This window comes from Biomphalaria glabrata, chromosome 16, assembly GCF_947242115.1.
Source record: "Biomphalaria glabrata chromosome 16, xgBioGlab47.1, whole genome shotgun sequence".
Lineage (NCBI taxonomy): Eukaryota > Metazoa > Mollusca > Gastropoda > Planorbidae > Biomphalaria > Biomphalaria glabrata.
The window spans coordinates 29,661,606-29,681,835 of NC_074726.1; the positions used below are offsets into that span (position 1 = coordinate 29,661,606).

A 20,230-nucleotide genomic window follows, 5' to 3' on the forward strand; every position below is an offset into this window, starting at 1 on the left:
ACTAAGAGAGGCAGAACAAAAATTGATAATTGAAGAGACCAAGCAGTACACGTGCCCTAGACTGTTGGACCGCTGGGATACCAAACATGATCTGTCGACCATCTTTCTCCATTCCTCTCTATCTTTTGCCTTGGCCAGAATCTTTATCAATGGCAGGCCGTCAATGAAGCATTGAGCTTCATAATAAACGAATATTTACATTTGACAAGAGTAACACCTTTAGTAAAATCATTAAATTGAGAAATTCTTCAGGATAGAAGACTTAAAAGTAAAGTAGCAATTATGCATAAAACACTGAACCATAAACTTCAATTACAAAACCTAATAAAATACTCAGAAAGACACAAAGACAAATTTAGTATCTCATATGCTAGGACAAATGTGTACACATGTTCCTTCTTACCCATTGCTATCAGAGCATGGAATGGGTTGCCTGAGTCAGTCAGGAAAACCAACGACTTGGCAGAATTCAAGTCATTGGTTAACATGCATGACGTGTAGGACGTAATCATCTTTTTTGAAGTAACGTCTGTATTATATAAGAAAAGATAAGATAAACGCTTATATGGCAGTTCTGATATTGTTCTGTACGTTGTAATTCTTAGGATGAAGACAAAACAGGTTGAACTGAGCATTATTATTGCTTGAAAAGCGAGACGTTAATGAAGAAACTAACGAATCCAGATACGCAATGTAATGTCGTGTTCTGTAATAATCCCAAAATGCAAACATGTGGTTTTTTGCTCGGCAGCACCAACTCATTACCAAGTTTGTCTGCCAGCAGTGTCACCTTACTCAGGATGCCATTCTTGAAGTGTTCCTCGGCATGGTCAAGTTGGTTTTTGATTATGTCATTAATGTGACTGCTGGTGTGCTGTTGAGCGGCCGCTTGTGCTAAGACAGCAACATCACGGAAACTGGTTCTCAAGAATGAGTGAATAATTGAAGACAATTAAAAGGCCAATCAGAAACACACGAGAAACAGGCACTGATTACATATATGAAGATTGCCTGGTTTCACTTACAATCGTTATTTCAAAACAGTCAAATATCTTCTCAAAGTTGTGACTTAAAGCGCGAATGAATTCGTGTTTCTCAGTCCATCGTGTCTCACACAAAAAAAAGGTAAATTTAGCCCAAATGCTCTCGCTCAAGACTGTTAAGGAAGAAATATATACTCTTCTTGATGACACCAACAGCATTACGTATATCTGAAACGTCATTCAGGTCAATGATAATAAGTTTAAGTCTGTGGGACGCGTCTGCTTTTGGATATTGTTCATGAATACTAGCCTAAACACAGTTCTGAATGCTACCCATTACGGGGGCAGCCATCGTAGCGTTGGCCGAGTAGTTTGTCCAAGTCTAGACTGTACATAATGTATTCGCTGACAATGACATTAGACACAGACACTGCGCCTCTCTTAAAAACAGGGACAAAAAAAAAACAATGAATTCTTCTCGAATACAATCGCCATCAACACATCCAACGCTCAAACACATCTACTCAGTGCCAGAGATATCTGCATTTACCAAAATACCAAGAAAGCGCAGTTAATTCATGCTGTTGCCAGTGCACCGTCGATACAAATCAACATTTTGACTCAGATGGCATGGGAAGAACTTTCTTATTTCTCTTCTATCGTAAACTGGTGGACGTATTTAACCTATTTTATTGAGCTATTTTATTGAGCGCAACTCCGCAAGACGTAAATACATTCACCAAGATGACTGCACTCCTCAATCTTGTTCAAAGAAACTTTCCCATGTATCAAATCGAAAGATAGCTGGCAAGGATTTGTCCTCCAAGACAAAAAAAAAACAACAACACACTTGTATCATATTCTTGGCCTTTACTAAATATAATGATAACTATAATAGGGTGCAAGTGGAAACAAATCGTCACGACCAACTGTCACAGTCTCAGTTGACATTGCCTGATTTAATATTCACGTCATGTTAAGAGGTTAAAAGACACGTGGAATTCCTGATGTAGAAAACAGGAAGTAGAATGAATAAAGTTGACTTTGAGTTCAGTCAAGGCAGTCAAGTGGTATTCTTTGGACCGGGTGGTCAAGTAAAGTGTTATTCTCTGTACGAGGCAGTCTAGTATATTTTTGGTCCAGGATGGACGATAGCAACTTAGAAAAGTCGAGTAGTAATTTCAGTTAGATAGTAACTTATGGGCAGTTGTTGCCAGTGGTCTTTTTGAGACACGTATTATTAATCTGTATTATTCTGCACAGTGTTAGATGCGGACGTGATTTATAATATACTCTGGAGAGTTTAATGTATTGGATACTTTTGATACCGCTGTTATGCGGATAGGATTGTTTATTATTTCTTGACTTGTAGCACTAACAAGGAGTGCAGTATTATTATGTTGTAAAATAAACTTTATATTTGTCTGCTGAAACGGACTTAAGTCTGTCACGTGTCAAGAGTACTCCAAGGAAGCACGAACCCAGCATTCCACGACATTTGCACTCAACATTACACCATTTAACCTTCATTTACACTAACATGCTATAGAAAATTGAATTGTAAGCCTATAATAAAGCGCACATGGTCGGGCATGAAGTAATTATCCTTATTTTCTTATTTCAGTAGAAGCACTACATGTTAAGTTGCTTCCTAGCAGACGTTAATTGATTTGAAGGTTTCAAAAAAAAAAAAACTGGCTAAAAGTTGATTACTCATATTTCAGAGGGGTGCACGTAGCCTTCAGCCATCAATGCCTGATAAGCCTAGCCACACAACAACTGTACTTCAGTCACCAGTGGAAGCACTACTTGTTCAGTTGTTAATTAGTTTTTGATTGATCTGATGTGGCAAAAAATGGCTAGAATTTGGCTGCTCAGAATCCAGGGAAGGGGGGGGGGGGGCGCCCACGGGTAAGATAGGTGAATGTGAAGAAATAAACATGTTCAGTTGATGTCAAATGTTTATAAATTTTAATAATTTTACAAAAAAAAAAATGCATGGAAAATCTATTGATAAAATTCCATAAACAATGATATTTTGAAATAAAATCCACATTCATTTTACAGTTGAGTAAAAATCGACCGAAGTAGTTGATCGATTCACTGTATTGGTAAGATAAGGCTAGCGATTTTTGTTGAGAAATGTTTTGGGGAAAGTTTGTGTGTATGTGTTAGGGGTGTGTGACACACTAGGCTTACAGCACAGGTTGTCACCGACCCTAGTGACGTCACTGAGCGCAATAAACCAAAAACATAACCTGAAAAATACCGCAAATAAAATGTTTATTCTAGTATAAAGTACTTTTACTAACAAATGCCATCAGATCATTAGAGTATAGGCCTAAAACGGGTTGCTTGAATCAGCCAGGGTTAGGGTTAGTGTCACATACCATACGAGATCAAGATCTAAATCTAGGTTTAGTGGTTAGATGTGACAATTATCTGGCTAACAATCTATGTGATGTCTTGCGAACCACTTACGTATGGTGTATGAAAAAAAAAAAAGATCCAGATCTAGACTAAATTACATAGATCTAGATCTATAAGAGTTTCTAGGCTCTATAGACATATTTGTCACATATCTATCTACAGAATTTAGATTACCATTTTTGAGTTGTCGAATCTATATAATCTAGATCCAGACCTACTCTAGATCTACGTCAATGACTCAATGAGACTCGGTCAACTCGGTGTCAAAGAAAAATGCGAAAATTAATAACTCTGTGGTGTTTATTTAAAGTACTCAATGTCAATGGTAAAATTAAAATACGTTTATCTTCGTACACTCAGAACGCAGATCTATTCTAGATTTAGATCTAGAATCCTAGTCAATTTAGATCTACTCTAGATTCTTAGTGATTCTATTATTATATATATTGAATATTCAATATATTTTTGAATAAATTAGCTGGCACTTCCTCATTGAAGTCATTGGGTGCAAGGACATCTGCTGTGTTATCAGTAGCAGACGCCTTTTAGCTGGCTTGGCCCTATTCATAGAAAGATTTGAAAGAATGCCAAAAGTTGGCAAAAGGTCGACTACCACTATACATTCTGTATGGCGATCTAACAGAAGGCAGGAGAACCGCTGGTGATTCTATTATTATATATATTGAATATTCAATATATTTTTGAATAAATTAGCTGGCACTTCCTCATTGAAGTCATTGGGTGCAAGGACATCTGCTGTGTTATCAGTAGCAGACGCCTTTTAGCTGGCTTGGCCCTATTCATAGAAAGATTTGAAAGAATGCCAAAAGTTGGCAAAAGGTCGACTACCACTATACATTCTGTATGGCGATCTAACAGAAGGCAGGAGAACCGCTGGTCGCCCACTTTTAAGGTATACATACAGATGTATCTAAACGCGACATGAAGCTCTAGCAGCTGGGAAAAAGTGGCACTGGATAGATCCACATGGAGAGAGAGCATAAATGAAGGGTCCCGAATAGCAGATGCCATACACAACAGAAGCAGAAAGAAGGGTGAAAATACATCAGCACCTGGTTATTACATATGCCCAACCCATGACCACAACTTTTCATCAAGGATTGGCCTCTTTAGTCACACAAAAAGTTGCAAAAAGAAAAGATGATCTCTCAACATGTAAAATGCCACAGAGAATCGTCTTGAGTTAAAGGCATGTAAAAAGTAGCATTGGATATAATATTTTTACATCCTTCTTGAGGACATAATGTTCTAGGAAGGGTTATATTGTGCAAATCTGCTGCAAAATGTAAATTTTCTCAACTAATTGAACAAGTTAAGTTTCATTAGTGTTTGCATGAAGGACATTGATGAGCTCCTTTTATCTAGGCCCAAATTGTTCGTATTGTTGTAAATATGTATTGAAATCATCTCTACTGGACCTAGTCCCAACCATTCAGCTGGAAGACGTCATGAGTGAATGGTTGTCTAAGCTGATAACTAAAGACAAAACACGTGGGCATACACTCTCAAAACTCCAATTAAAATATTCAATTTAATCTAAGTTGTTTTTTTTTAAATTATGAAATTGTAAAGCAATTAATAAAAGATTTGACTACTGTTTTATTTACAGTGCATTGTATAGCAAACCTGAAACATTATGAAACTTTTAGTGAGTTAGGCATAGTTACAAAAGTGAAAAGATCATACAATGATGTCCCCAGGTATATAAAAAAACTAAAGTTCAACATTTTTAACAGGTAATAAAAAAAAGTAATTAATTTTAATGTAAATTTTAATATGTTCAGGTTTGAGCTTTGTTGCAAGTCTTCCTGTTGATTCTTCTTCATCTTCTAGCCAGCATTCTGCAGAATCAGCTGTGAGCTCTTGTGCAGACTGTGCCAAGGAAAAATAGTGTGCTATTTCCTCAGTTGTTCAGCACTGCCGTACAGGGTGTTGGTTATGTTGGGCTGTATTGGTAGTAGGGTCTGCCTAAGGTGGAATGGGGGGGGGGCATTCAAAGAAGATATGGTTTACGGTATCATAAGGGTGGGCACAGTGTCTACATAACATCAGTCAAGTATAAATTCTTTCCCTTGTCAGAAACCACAGTCTGCTTGTCCTCAGCTGTTTTTTAATTTTAAAAAAGTTTAGACCAGTGTTATTCTTGTCAAATTTTCTTTGCTTTACTTTATACCTGGTGGGGTTTGGGTTTGGGATATCTGCAGAACAGTTTTTAAAAAATGACAGTGGGACTTGTCACAATCTCAAAGTGGTTTAGTTATTTTGGACTAAATTTGATGAATGGTATTTCTGGCACGTTGAGAAACCTCTTTGGTTCTGGTAGTTCTTGTTAGTTGAGTTTTGTTTCCAGTAGTTATTAGTTTGACTTTGTTTACAAGAGATTCTAGAGAGATTCAAGCTCTGCTTGTTTTGGAAATGCTCAGAGTTATATGAACTATGCAATTCTAATATCCATTACCATCTAGTTGAAGTAGGCAGCTAGTCTTTTGGTTTCTTATTCATGTTGTTGATGCAGTTAGTGTTTTGGGATTTAGCATAGATACTACAGATATTACTAATGATCTCATTAGTGGAATGTTTCATTGAAGGATATCTTTATTGTTTCCTTATTGTCGTCTATAACAGACAACAACAAATCTAATTAAATTTTCCATTCATTTCACCAGTCATTATATATCTGTAAACATTTTATAACTTCAATTTTAACATTCTTTTGCAAATAATCTGCAAATTATCTTTTATGTTTTATATTTTTGTATGAAAAGAGATTTTCATCTTCACCTCATTTCTGGGACGGACATTTTGGCCAAAGATTTTGAAGCATTTGTTATTCATAATGATAAAGAAACATCATTCCGCATTGACCAGACCAGCTTGTTTTCAGGATTTGTTATAGGTCAGTAATCATTAAGTATTAGTACAGAATTTGATATAATTGTCTGCTGAAGCTGACTCCTTCTCCCCACCCCAGGGCCCCCTAAAAAAAATTATGATAATCATCTAATTCAAAGTTCTTCTTTTTGTCTTCAAAAAAGAAGATTTTATTTTACAAAACAGTGATAGAAAGAGGAAAAAACATAGATTATATGCAAATGGGAGCATGTTGGCTGGATGATAAATCCCTTGGCTTCTCAACCAAGATGTCCTGGGTAAGAATCTCGGTGGAGACTGGGAGTTTAAATTTTGGGACTATAAAGGCATCCTTTAGTCCACTCAACTGTAATGGGTACCCAATTTTAGTTGGGGAAAGTAAAAGTGGTTGATCATTGTGCTGGCCACATGAAACTCTGCTTACAGAAACAGATGACCTTTACAAAATCTGCCATTAAATTGCAAAGCCTGAAGAGGGCACTTTTTCTTTTTGCTCTATAGGCAAATGAGTAAGATTAAGAGAAATTTGCGAGATAGGAATATACAAAAAGGTTTGATAGGATCTTTTAACAAGTTTATAAATAGAACAAAAACCACAATAGACAACTGAAAATCAGTGAGATCAATTTTAAAACAAAATAAATATTACTTCTGCAAAACAGGCATTATACATTTTTATTTCACTGTAATGAGTCCCTTTAATACTAATTGTTAGGAAGACGTAATGAATCCTGCACATTCTTGAAATAAAATAGAGAAAACCGATAGTACATATGATATACACCCCTGTTGTACTTGTATCTATTATATATATCTATTATATATAAACCCATCATACTTGTATCTATTATATATGTGCCCTTGTTGTACTTGTAGTTAGGGAAAAAAAATAAGTATTTCATGAAGTGGAAATAAATCTATACGACTCCTAAGTTAATTCTTTTTTTTTTTCTAATTATCATAGAGAAATCAGATTAACCTTCTACATTCACAAAAGTTATGAACAGTACAAAAATAAGTTATAGTGACTGAAAAGAAAAACCCATTTTACTAATTAGTTATGGTTACAACATGAAAACCTTTTCCCTATCTCAAGTTTACAACATGAATCATGGGATAGATATTTCCCTTTCAGACTTTGTGCTCAATGTCTTTTTTTTTTAAACTTTATTTAATCTTAATTTCAACATGGCTGTCTGGTTGTGTAGTATGCGCTCTAGTCTGTTTCTTCCCAAGCTTGAACCCTGCGCAACCCTGCTTGATGTTGAGGCTAGGATGTAATAACTTTCAAACATAGGTCACTTTTAAATTGGTTATAGCCTAGTATTCTTTCTCAATCGTTGCTTGCCATGGGAAAAAGTCCATTTATTTGACTTCTAATTATTATTATTATAGCTTTTATATAGCGCTACTTTCATGCTTATAGCATGCTCAGAGCGCTTTTGGTCCAATCTCAGTAAACACAACTCTGCCCGAGTCGGGTGTCGAACCTCGAGCCCCCTTCTAGGTGGCCAAGCCAAGTTCAAGCGCACTTGGCCTCTCGACCACGCTTCCCACTAATAGGCTTTTCAATTTCTTGTGAAGCATCAGATCTCAGAAATTGTGGTGTGCGACATATTAATACTCTGTTGAATATCGAAGGTTATGTGAAGACATGCTTAGTGTTTACATTTTCCGTTGGATGACCCGGAAGTGATGTTCTTTATTAGTATCATGAATAAACATACATATATAAATTTGCATAATACAATAATAATAATAATATACCAGAGAAATGCTGTTATATCATGATAACTTGCTTAATTAAATGTTACTAAATGTAAAGTTTTTATTTCAGTATAGACATTCAAGTTATTTACAACTTTACACTCTCAATATAATGTTTTATAGCAAAAAAATGTACATTCAAAATCATTTGATGACTCCTAAATTATTTAAAACTTTATTTTGTTCTAATGCTCAGGCACTCTTAGTAAGTGCCACACCCTTGACTCATTTCTAATAAAGAGTAAAAAATGATTTGCTTTGTGTATGTCACGTAGTTGTAACATTCTTTGTAGTTTTTTTTTAATTTTCATTTATTCTTTGGCAACAGGATCTCCAGACGTGAAAGTAACCGCTAATGTTGATGGTGATGGCTGGTACATACAGATAGTTGATGTCATGGAAACATATGTGATAGAGGTAGGAACATACAGGCTAGATATTAAAGAATGTGTTTAACTGGGAGGAATCTGTTACTGGGATGAATTGATTTTAAGTCTATTATTGGCACTAGCGCCATGGGGGGTAGAGTGATAAAATATGTTTGTACGATAATCTCCCTTTAATCCTTGTAGGGGCTGGGTTTATTAATGATATCGGGATATTCTTCTTGATCTCCCCAGCCCTAAGGGCTACTCTGATATCTTATTGGGAACGTAAATAATGATGATAGCTGCTTAATCAGCCTCCGGGCTCTAGAGTCCCCCTCTTACAGCACAGTCCTGGAAGTCAGCAGTGTTTTTCAGAGATTCCAAGTCTCCATACAGGAGACACCCCATGTGAACCAGAATCATGATCTCATATTTTATTCATCCCCCCTTTTCTGTTTTAGTTAAACACTTTGCTTTCATTAAGGATATGCTCTACTGTTCCCGTATATTCTTTGCACTGTCAGTTGATAAAATCTTTAGAAACAAGAGTCTTTTGACTTGTATACTTCTAAGTCTAAAAGGAAACAACTAAATAATTTATTGTAAGCTGATATGAACTATTCATTTCTTCACATCAAAAAAAGCTTTAATTGTTGGTTACTTTCTGATTAAAAGATGGGAGGGTGGTGGTGGCTGTGTATAAAGGCTTGGCTTCTGAACTAAGAGGTCCTGGGTTCAAATCTCAATGAAGACTGTAATACCTGGTACTTAATTTAAGGATTTTTAGGATGCTTCTGAATCGATTGGCCATAGAAACAGTTGACCTTTTCATCATCTGCCTTAGAGATCTCAAGGTCTGAAAGGGGAACTTTACTTTTAATTTTTTCTGCTTGAAAGAAATATTTTTGTTATAGTGAAATTTGATAATAATTTTATAGATGTAAATAAATAAAACCCAAAATGTTTTCTACTTTCTCTTGTCTGATTCTCCAAACAAATAATGTCATGTTTGTTTCTAATCCAATTTGTTTTTTCTCCAAACAAATAATGTCATGTTTGTTTCTAATCCACTTTTTTCTCCTCACTAATAATAATAATAATGTTCTATTGTGTCTCCCATTCAATTTTGAAATGAACTCTTAGCCTAGCCAGTATCTATTAACTGACAGGGAAAACCCCAAGAATGATAGCTTCATAGCATACAGAGCTTCAGACATAACCACTGGAGCCAGATGGTAAGTGAAGCAGGTAGATTTAAACATGCCATTGGTCTTGCTGTGTAACTCTGGGCTTGTTTTAGCACTAGTTTAGCAGGCAGTAGTCACAAGACTAAAAAAGTGTTAATATTTATTTTTCTTTCACTGCTAATCTTATGCTTATATATATATATACTTTTTTTTTCATTTGAGTTATTAAAATATATCTTTTTCATTTGAGTCAATCATTTTGTGATTATTCATTTCATTGTTGGGTTAGTCTTTAACAATGATTATTTAATCTTATCATTAAACTATTTGCAGTCTGTAACAATGATTATTTAATCTTATCAGTAAAGTGTTTTCAGTGTTTAAAAATGATTATTTTATCTTTGTCAGTGGCAATGATGTGATAGGAACAGATATGTCATGGCTAGGACTTGGAGTAAAGAGTATGGCTGATCATATGGAAATGTTCAATACAAGTAAGGAAACTCTTTGCTTGAAGACTCTTAAGAAATGAAGGGTTAATTAGATAATTATTAATAAAGATAATTGATCTTAAGTGAACATTTGTGACACTTAAAACAGAAGCAGATGACCTTTGCATTATCTGCTCTTTAGTATTGTTGCAATGTCTGAAAGGGGAACTTGGAGGTTGTTGTCTTTCAAAGTGCAAATTTTGAGTTTATGTACCTCCCTACATTGGCCTAATCTGTAGAAATTAGTCAAATTTTAAGTTTCAGAAAATGTCTCCCTGTGTCATAGCCAGGCCATGTTTCCTGCTAAAAGGATGTCTAAAGCTCATTCAAGCTCCTTGAAAATCGTAGATTTTTTTTTTTTTTTTTTACATTTTTCTTGTGTTCCTTCAGAATTAAAGATGACATCCTAGCTCAAACCTCCAGCAGGACATGGGATTATGGTAGTGGGCAAGGTTCGAACCCAGAACCATTGAGATGACAATTTAGAGCACATACCTCATGACCTGGCAGCTATCCTAACCTATTTTAAAGGGGACATTCACTATTCAAGACTGATAATGCAAGTTGTTTTTTAATATTTGATAGGAATCACTAATCACACTTTTGTTTCTGACTTAATCTATTCCATTTTGCATTACTAATGTTTAATATGTTGTTTTTTTCTAAGACTACTCTCGCAAACACAAACGAGCCTCAGATAAAAACACGTGTTTGCTTCAAGTATTTGCTGATTACAATTTCTTCAAGAAACGCTGTCGCAAAAGTCTTCCTAGTTGTTCTTCTGTTCTGGTTTGTCTTTTACTAATAAGTTTTAGGGACTTTTTACAAATTTTAACAAGCTTAATATTTATGGAACACTGGGTACAAACTTTGGACACTATGCACCTCAATGGGAGGCGTGGTGGCTGAGCGGTAAAACGCTTGGCTTCTAAACTGGGGTCCGGAGTTTGAATCCTGGTGGAGACTAGGATTTGTAATTTCGTGATCTTCGGGCGCCTCTGAGTCCACCCAGCCCTAATGGGTACCTGACATTAGTTGGGGAAAAGTAAAGGCGCTTGGTCGTTGTGCTGGCCACATAACACCCTCGTTAACCGTAGGTCACAGAAACAGATGACCTTTACATCATCTGCCCTATAGACCACAAGGTCTGAAAGTGGGGACTTTACTATTACTTTTATGTTCTTCATTGATTGGTCACCAATTCACTAGGTCCTCACTCCCTCTGCACCAATTCACAAGATCCTCACTCCCTCTTTGGGTGTGGCACAAACTTCGTACATTATGTAATAAACACAACCTAATAAAATACTAAGAAAGATAAAGATAAATGCACATTTATTCCATATACTAGGAGCTTGAGTTTAGAAAGACAAAGATAAAGGCACATTTATTTCATATACTAAGAGTTAGAGTCATAGATGTACAGAGCACTAAGATCCATAGTAACTAACCTTGAATGTCAAACTTCTGCCTTACAAATAATGATGAATAAACATAACATGTTTAGCGCTATATTAATGTTCTATGTTATGTTTATTCGCTTGCCCTGGATGTGGCAAAATATGTAGGTCACAGCTGGGGCTGCCTAGCCACAGGAAATACTGCTTTCCTCACTAATCTTTGAACTCGAAGACAAGCCTCATTATTATTATGTTTATTCAAAATGTGTTTAAGCACTAGAAGCTTCAAACTCCACCTATAAATTATAGTAATAAATTACTTTCTTCATTTCTTGTAAATTTAAAGATCACTTAAAAAAAAAACCCATTACACTTCTGCAGCATTGCTTGCATTTTTGCTCTACCTTGTTTGTTTTACATGATTTGGATGTTCTTTTAGAATTTAAGATTACTAAATGCTAACCCAAACGTCTCCCTGGATGGCAAGGATGGCGGCCAACATGGTCAAATCTAGAACCATCAAGATGATAGTCCAGAGACGACAGTCCCAAGCGCATACCATACAATTAGGCAGCCATCCATTGTTTTAACCCATTAGCCCTAAAAATCTCCAGCCTTTTAACTGTCTGGTACAAAGGTTTTGGCTACTCTGCAGCCAATAGGAAATGAAGGGAAAAGCTCATTTTAAAGGTCACTTGTTAATTGTAATCTCCTGAATATATCCATAACTGTAACAATGGAATTGAGTGGTTAATATGTCTTTCTATTTTTACAAAGCTTATATCAACTCTCTCTCTCTCTGTCTATCTGCATGTCTGGTAAAAAGTGTGTGCACATTATTTCTTCAACACCCATTCTCGGATCAAGCTGAAACTTTACAAAATTATTCATTGACATAGACAAGACATGAATCAATTTAAGAAGTAATTACTTAGTTAATTACTAATAACCAACTGTTTTGCTTTATATCAGCTATGGAAAATAATACTTTATTATTCAAAGATATGGTTGAATTTATTGGGTTTAGCCCCCTTAAATAAGTGTTAACTCTATTTCTTCCTCATGTATTCTCCGATCAAACAATTATTTCTAGTACCTATCAAAACATAGAATAAATAAACAAAAATACTCAAATAGTCAAATTATTATTGGTACTTAATTATTTTGTTTGAGATGGAATAAGGGAAATTATTTGTACATTATTGGTAGATATATAGTTTTTAAGGGCAGAGCTCTTTCCCTTTAGATGATCTCTGAAAGGATTTTTTATATTTTGCTTGTTAGAAATTATATCTGATAACTTAAGTTCCATTTGCAGCAGGCGAGGTGGCTAAGTGGTAAAGGGCTTGGCTTCTGAACCGAGGGTTCTGGGCCGGGATTTTCAATTTCGGGATTTTAGGGCGCCTCTTAGTCCACCCAGCTCTAATGAGTACTTTGGAGAAAAATAAAGGCAGTTGGTTGTTGGGCTAGCAACATGACACCATTGTTAACCGTTGGTCACAGAAACAGATGACCTGTACATCATCGGCCCCATAGATCCCAAGGTCTCAAAGGGAACTCTTACTGAATTCCATTTGTAGCCAGGGATCTTAGTCTAAGGGGATGATTAACAGAATTCCTCATTATGAATTTAAATTATCCAAATTCAATAATAACTTGAGATAAGTAGACTTAACATGAAGCTTCAATTTTATGAATCAAACACATTTTTGTGGACTCCAATAAAAGCTTGTGGATATGTTTTTAGACTGAAATTTCTTGAAGAGGAAGTAACAAAAACTTTTTCATTTTTAGTGAACTCCCTTTTTCTTGCTTACCATTTTGTGGAAAAATGGCTTTTGCATCTTCTTGAAAGCAATGAGTAGACTAACTTCCTGTTTACACATCTTTTGAGACATTGACAAACTTCCTGTTTGCACATCACTTGAGACATTGACGCATACACCACATGACAGTAATTTTTGTCCCTTAGGATTCACACCTTCATTTAGAAATGAAAATGAGAACTTCCTACCCAACTTTTTCTGCCGATCCTTGCGTAATGGGAACCTTTCTCTAACAATCATAAGTGCAGACATTATATTCTAATCTTTTTTTTATTGAATACTATCAATTATCATGTATAGTATTGATAGTATATGTTATTATCTATGAAGTCTGTATTTGCAACAGATCAGTATGGTTCAAAAAGCAGATAAAATATTTAGAGACTCTGTGTTTATAGGACGCTCTTCCAGCACACATGAAGGTTATGGACTCCAGATACAGAGTGTAAGTTAGTTTACAATCACAACAGTTACTACTGTAGCTACTTACATGATATAGTGACCCAACAGAGCTACTACTGTAGCTTATTACATAGTATATTAACCCAACAGTTACTACAGTATTACATGGTATAATGACCCAACAGAGTTACTACAGTATGACATGGTATAGTGACCCAACAGAGTTACTACTGTAGCTACTAGCATGGTATAGTGACCCAACAGAGTTACTACTGTAGCTACTAGCATGGTATAGTGACCCAACAAAGTTACTACTGTAGCTACTAGCATGGTATAGTGACCCAACAGAGTTACTACTGTAGCTACTAGCATGGTATAGTGACCCAACAGAGTTACTACTGTAGCTACTAGCATGGTATAGTGACCCAACAGAGTTACTACTGTAGTTACTTGCATGGTATAGTGACCCAGTAGAGTTACTACTGTAGTTACTTGCATGGTATAGTGACTCAACAGAGTTACTACTGTATTACATGGTATAGTGACCCAACAGAGTTACTACAGTATTACATGGTATAATGACCCAACAGAGTTACTACAGTATGACATGGTATAGTGACCCAACAGAGTTACTACTGTAGTTACTTGCATGGTATAGTGACCCAGTAGAGTTACTACTGTAGTTACTTGCATGGTATAGTGACTCAACAGAGTTACTACTGTATTACATGGTATAGTGACCCAACAGAGTTACTACAGTATTACATGGTATAGTGACCCAACAGAGTTACTACAGTATTGCATGGTATAGTGACCCAACAGAGTTACTACAGTATTGCATGGTGTAGTGACCCAACAGAGTTACTACAGTATTACATGGTATAGTGACCCAACAGAGTTACTACTGTATATGTCTATTTTAGATGGTATAGTGACCCAACAGAGTTACTACTGTAGCTACTTTCATGGTATAGTGAATCAACAGAGCTACTACTGTAGTTACTTACATGGTATACTGACCCAAGAGAGCTACTATTGTCTAGTTTGTGTTGTGGAATGTTTCGTTAGCTTGTTAATTGAACACATTTAATAAGTAGTGCTACACTCATTCTATACATCTCATTATTGTTATTATTTGATGTACTACATATATTTTGAACAGATGGCCATCTATACCTCCTACTCAGTACCTATAGGCAGGTTCCCTGATCATTTCAATCAAGCCAGCGACTGGACTGCTATCACCAAGTTGAAGGTGAGTCATTTATTCATCTCTATGTGTAATTCTGGAGGTGTAGTGGCTGTGTGGTAAAGCATTTGGCTTCTGAACCGGCTGCACTGGCGGATCCAGGGGGGTCTAGTCTATGCAATATTTAACTCTCTTTGCGGTGTTATCTACTTTTAAACTATGCTCAGTCATTTGTCCATAGAACTTTTCAGCTGGTCTAGATTACATAATCTAACATATTCCATGATGTATTAACTCTATTCATGCTGTATTTAACTCTGTTAATGTTGTATATAACTATTCTGTATTATCACCCCCATTGCTTGATTTGTTTGTTCACAGAAATTTGCAGCCTATATGGGGTTTAGAAAGAAAAAGTATTGCCTGTCTACATTACTCAGTGGAGATTTGTTTCCAGACAGGATTTTAGGATTGGCCATGAGCGGGACAGTTTGCAGTCGTAATGTATCTTTGACTCACTACTTCTAGTCATAGATAGAGGAAGTCCTTTACTATATAGTGTCGCTGAAAGTATTGATCAGCTTTGTACTTAAATCTATTGATAGAACAGAAACCTCGGGAATGTTGATCAAAATCCGATTTATAAGTTTCATAAATTACTTCAGATTTAACAATTATGATCTCCTAGTAAAATCCTCATACATGATAGTTGGGGATGGTTGGTGCAGGGTTTGAACTAGGGACCATCAGGAAGATAGTTTGACCTGATTACCTTTCTCATGGTTCAAAACATTTAGTTATATTTTCATTTCTTTCTTTTTATTAAAACCCTTCCCTTTTTTGATTTGCATTAAAATGTGTGTTTAGGAACTTTGTATGTTGTGATGGTCTGTGGAGTGCAGTTGTGATGGTCTGAGTGCATGTTGTAATGGTCTGAGTGCATGTTGTAATGGTCTGTGGAGTGCATGTTGTAATGGTCTGTGGAGTGCATGTTGTAATGGTCTGAGTGCATGTTGTAATGGTCTGTGGAGTGCATGTTGTAATGGTCTGTGGAGTGCATGTTGTAATGGTCTGAGTGCATGTTGTAATGGTCTGTGGAGTGCATGTTGTAATGGTCTGTGGAGTGCATGTTGTAATGGTCTGTGGAGTGCATGTTGTAATGGTCTGTGGAGTGCATTTTGTAATGGTCTGTGGAGTGCATGTTGTAATGGTCTGTGGAGTGCATGTTGTAATGGTCTGTGGAGTGCATGTTGTAATGGTCTGTGGAGTGCATGTTGTAATGGTCTGTGGAGTGCATGTTGTAATGGTCTGTGGAGTGCATGTTGTAATGGTCTGTGGAGTGCATGTTGTAATGGTCTGTGGAGTGCATGTTGTAATGGTCTGTGGAGTGCATGTTGTGATGGTCTGTGGAGTGCATGTTGTAATGGTCTGTGGAGTGCATGTTGTAATGGTCTGTGGAGTGCATGTTGTAATGGTCTGTGGAGTGCATGTTGTGATGGTCTGTGGAGTGCATGTTGTGATGGTCTGTGGAGTGCATGTTGTGATGGTCTGAGTGCATGTTGTGATGGTCTGTGGAGTGCATGTTGTAATGGTCTGTGGAGTGCATGTTGTGATGGTCTGAGTGCATGTTGTGATGGTCTGTGGAGTGCATGTTGTAATGGTCTGTGGAGTGCATGTTGTAATGGTCTGTGGAGTGCATGTTGTAATGGTCTGTGGAGTGCATGTTGTAATGGTCTGTCTAGTGCATGTTGTGATGGTCTGTGGAGTGCATGTTGTGATGGTCTGTGGAGTGCATGTTGTAATGGTCTGTGGAGTGCATGTTGTAATGGTCTGTGGAGTGCATGTTGTAATGGTCTGTGGAGTGCATGTTGTAATGGTCTGTGGAGTGCATGGTGTAATGGTCTGTGGAGTGCATGTTGTGATGGTCTGTGGAGTGCATGTTGTGATGGTCTGTGGAGTGCATGTTGTGATGGTCTGTGGAGTGCATGTTGTGATGGTCTGTGGAGTGCATGTTGTGATGGTCTGAGTGCATGTTGTAATGGTCTGTGGAGTGCATGTTGTAATGGTCTGTGGAGTGCATGTTGTGATGGTCTGAGTGCATGTTGTAATGGTCTGTGGAGTGCATGTTGTAATGGTCTGTGGAGTGCATGTTGTAATGGTCTGTGGAGTGCATGTTGTAATGGTCTGTGGAGTGCATGTTGTGATGGTCTGTGGAGTGCATGTTGTGATGGTCTGTGGAGTGCATGTTGTAATGGTCTGTGGAGTGCATGTTGTAATGGTCTGTGGAGTGCATGTTGTGATGGTCTGTGGAGTGCATGTTGTAATGGTCTGTGGAGTGCATGTTGTGATGGCCTTAGTGCATGTTGTAATGGTCTGAGTGCATGTTGTAATGGTCTGTGGAGTGCATGTTGTAATGGTCTGTGGAGTGCATGTTGTGATGGTCTGTGGAGTGCATGTTGTGATGGTCTGAGTGCATGTTGTAATGGTCTGTGGAGTGCATGTTGTAATTGTCTGTGGAGTGCATGTTGTAATGGTCTGAGTGCATGTTGTAATGGTCTGTGGAGTGCATGTTGTAATGGTCTGTGGAGTGCATGTTGTGATGGTCTGAGTGCATGTTGTAATGGTCTGTGGAGTGCATGTTGTAATGGTCTGTGGAGTGCATGTTGTAATGGTCTGTGGAGTGCATGTTGTAATGGTCTGTGGAGTGCATGTTGTAATGGTCTGTGGAGTGCATGTTGTAATGGTCTGTGGAGTGCATGTTGTAATGGTCTGAGTGCATGTTGTAATGGTCTGAGTGCATGTTGTAATGGTCTGTGGAGTGCATGTTGTAATGGTCTGTGGAGTGCATGTTGTAATGGTCTGTGGAGTGCATGTTGTAATGGTCTGTGGAGTGCATGTTGTGATGGTCTGTGGAGTGCATGTTGTAATGGTCTGTGGAGTGCATGTTGTAATGTCTGTGGAGTGCATGTTGTAATGGTCTGTGGAGTGCATGTTGTAATGGTCTGTGGAGTGCATGTTGTGATGGTCTGTGGAGTGCATGTTGTAATGGTCTGTGGAGTGCATGTTATGATGGTCTGTGGAGTGCATGTTGTGTAGGATGCCAATAACTTAATGCCTCTCAGTTAGTAGCAGCACATCCCATTCTTGCATTGAACCTTCCTAGGTTTCAATTATTTTCTATTTTCCAATGCCACCATTTCCTATGTGATATTATGAGATTTTCATGTATTTTGTCTAATTGTTCTCCTAGTCAAACGATTACACAATTGCTTTTCCAGCTGCCAGCTTAGGACGTTTCCAGCCTAACTCTAACGTGGTATCTGCGGAAGATGTGACAGGTCTTGTACCTAGCCTTCAGATGACGCTAGTGTTAGCCCATGGTAAACTTGTTATGAATGACCTTTATTTTTATAGAAAACTCAGGATCAAATTTTGTTTAGCCACTTTGGCAATGTTGACTTTACTTGGATTAAACACTCTGATTATTGTTAGTGACATATGTATACTGAGTCCTGCTATGTACATGCATGATAGTATAGTTTCTGTTAGGCCAAGCTGTCTTTTAAAATTTAGTATGTTTATATTCTATGGCTGTAGTTTTTTTGTCATTACATTTGAGCAAAACATTCCTCGTTTTCCTACTTTTTGAACGGTTGCTCTTGTTGCTGATAACTTCTCAAGCTGCAAAACATAATTTCAGAGAGTCATGGGAAGGACATTTTTTTTTTCTGTGTCATTGGCTGCATGATGCAAATTAAGGAATTCCCCTCTGTGCCTCAATCATCCTTGCTTATTTTCCTCAAATTCTCTTTTCCTAATTCTTTGTTGTAAGTCTTGGGTTATGAGACAGTTGATCTTAGCTAATAAAAAAGTATCAGTTTTTTTAGACGATTCCTATCATTTTGAAGAGTGTATGTTTTAGTGTTGGCTTGACATTATCCTTGGCTATTGTCTCACTATTTATCATTACACTCTTCCTTCCACATCCTGTTTATATAGTCTTAGTATCAAGCCTGACTAATACCCTTTACTTATTTAGATTATGCATTTGTAAGATAAGGTGCTTCTGTACATTTGAAAGATAAAGTGTTTTTGCACATGGTGTATGCAATCATCCTTATAAAACTTGACTTAATCCTGAAAGTCTTTTAAAAGCCTTGGAGAAAAAGCTAGTTTTTCATAAAGTGCCTGAATATTATAAACTAGTTTACAGATCTAGAGAGGAAGAGCCTCTTGCTTCCCCTATTTCATCGAGTTCTATTCAAAATTCTGTAAGTCGTTTGATGTAAGCAAGAAATAGATTTTGTCTTTTTATTTTGTGTGTCAGTTCTATATTCCTGGTATGAAAAGGTCCAAGCAGGGGTGTAGCTAGGAATTTTCCATCATTTGGGGGGGGGGGGGGGCTTGACCTCATTGGGGGCCCCTGCATTTTGCATAATATTTAATATATAAAGCGGTGGGAAGCGTGGTCGAGAGGCCAAGTGTGCTTGAACTTGGCTTGGCTACCTAGAAGGGGGCTCAAGGTTCGACACCCGACTCGGGCAGAGTTGTGTTTACTGAGCGCCTAAAGGCTATAAGCATGAAAGTAGCGCTATATAAAAGCTATAATAATAATATAACGTTAAAAATACTAATCTGGGGGCCCGGGGGGATTTTCAAATTGTCCTCCCCCCACCCTAGCTACTCCACTGGGTTCGAGGAAATCCTGATGACCTTAAGACATAGTTTTACCACCTGAGTTTTTTTTTTTTTTAGTTTTGGTATCTGGTTCCTCATCTGTGGTCCAGTCAGTATAGATATTTCAAATACATTCTTAAAACTTTATGGGCTCTTGCAAGCACATAAGAATGGACTATCATTACTAAGCCTGCTAGCCTGATCTTGAGGAAAAAGACTAATTAGCATCAAAATAACTAACAATATATAGTCTTGAGTGTTTAGTAGCTCTTCAAACAGAATTGTTATTTATTAGCAGGATAATGTTAAACTTGAGATTTTTTAAAATGCTGGTCTCTATTAGTACTCAAAATAAAACCTTTTAATTTTCTACTAAAATAAAACCTTTTGATTTTCTACTAAAATAAAACCTTTTAATTTTCTACTATTTCATGTGTTCCAGAAATCGGTGAGTATTATTTTTTTTTTATGTTTTAAGTATTTAATAATGTATTCAAATCATAATGCTTGGATATAAATATAAATTTATTTTAATTTAAGTTTCATTTGAATGACCAAGTAAATAAAACCTTAAATATATGAAAGTGTTAACTCCAAGGCTTACCTAAGTACAACTTC

At 36.8% G+C, this 20,230-nt stretch overlaps 1 protein-coding gene across 2 annotated transcripts; it reads left to right on the forward strand.

The window, feature by feature from the left end:
- Nucleotides 1-2,061: 2,061 nt before the first annotated feature.
- LOC106052851 (ADAM 17-like protease) lies at nt 2,062-18,599 on the forward strand. 2 transcript variants are annotated; one of them, XM_056014212.1, is made up of 11 exons: nt 2,062-2,150; nt 5,044-5,170; nt 6,200-6,330; nt 8,401-8,489; nt 9,584-9,675; nt 10,036-10,121; nt 10,786-10,907; nt 13,691-13,789; nt 14,909-15,001; nt 15,317-15,434; nt 18,214-18,599. In XM_056014212.1, coding segments are annotated over exons 1-11 (1,329 nt in total). In that variant the 5' UTR covers nt 2,062-2,149; the 3' UTR covers nt 18,585-18,599. The 2 variants fall into 2 exon arrangements, with proteins under 2 accessions (XP_055870187.1, XP_055870186.1); XM_056014211.1 differs by lacking the exon at nt 2,062-2,150 and adding an exon at nt 3,445-3,738.
- Nucleotides 18,600-20,230: the final 1,631 nt, after the last annotated feature.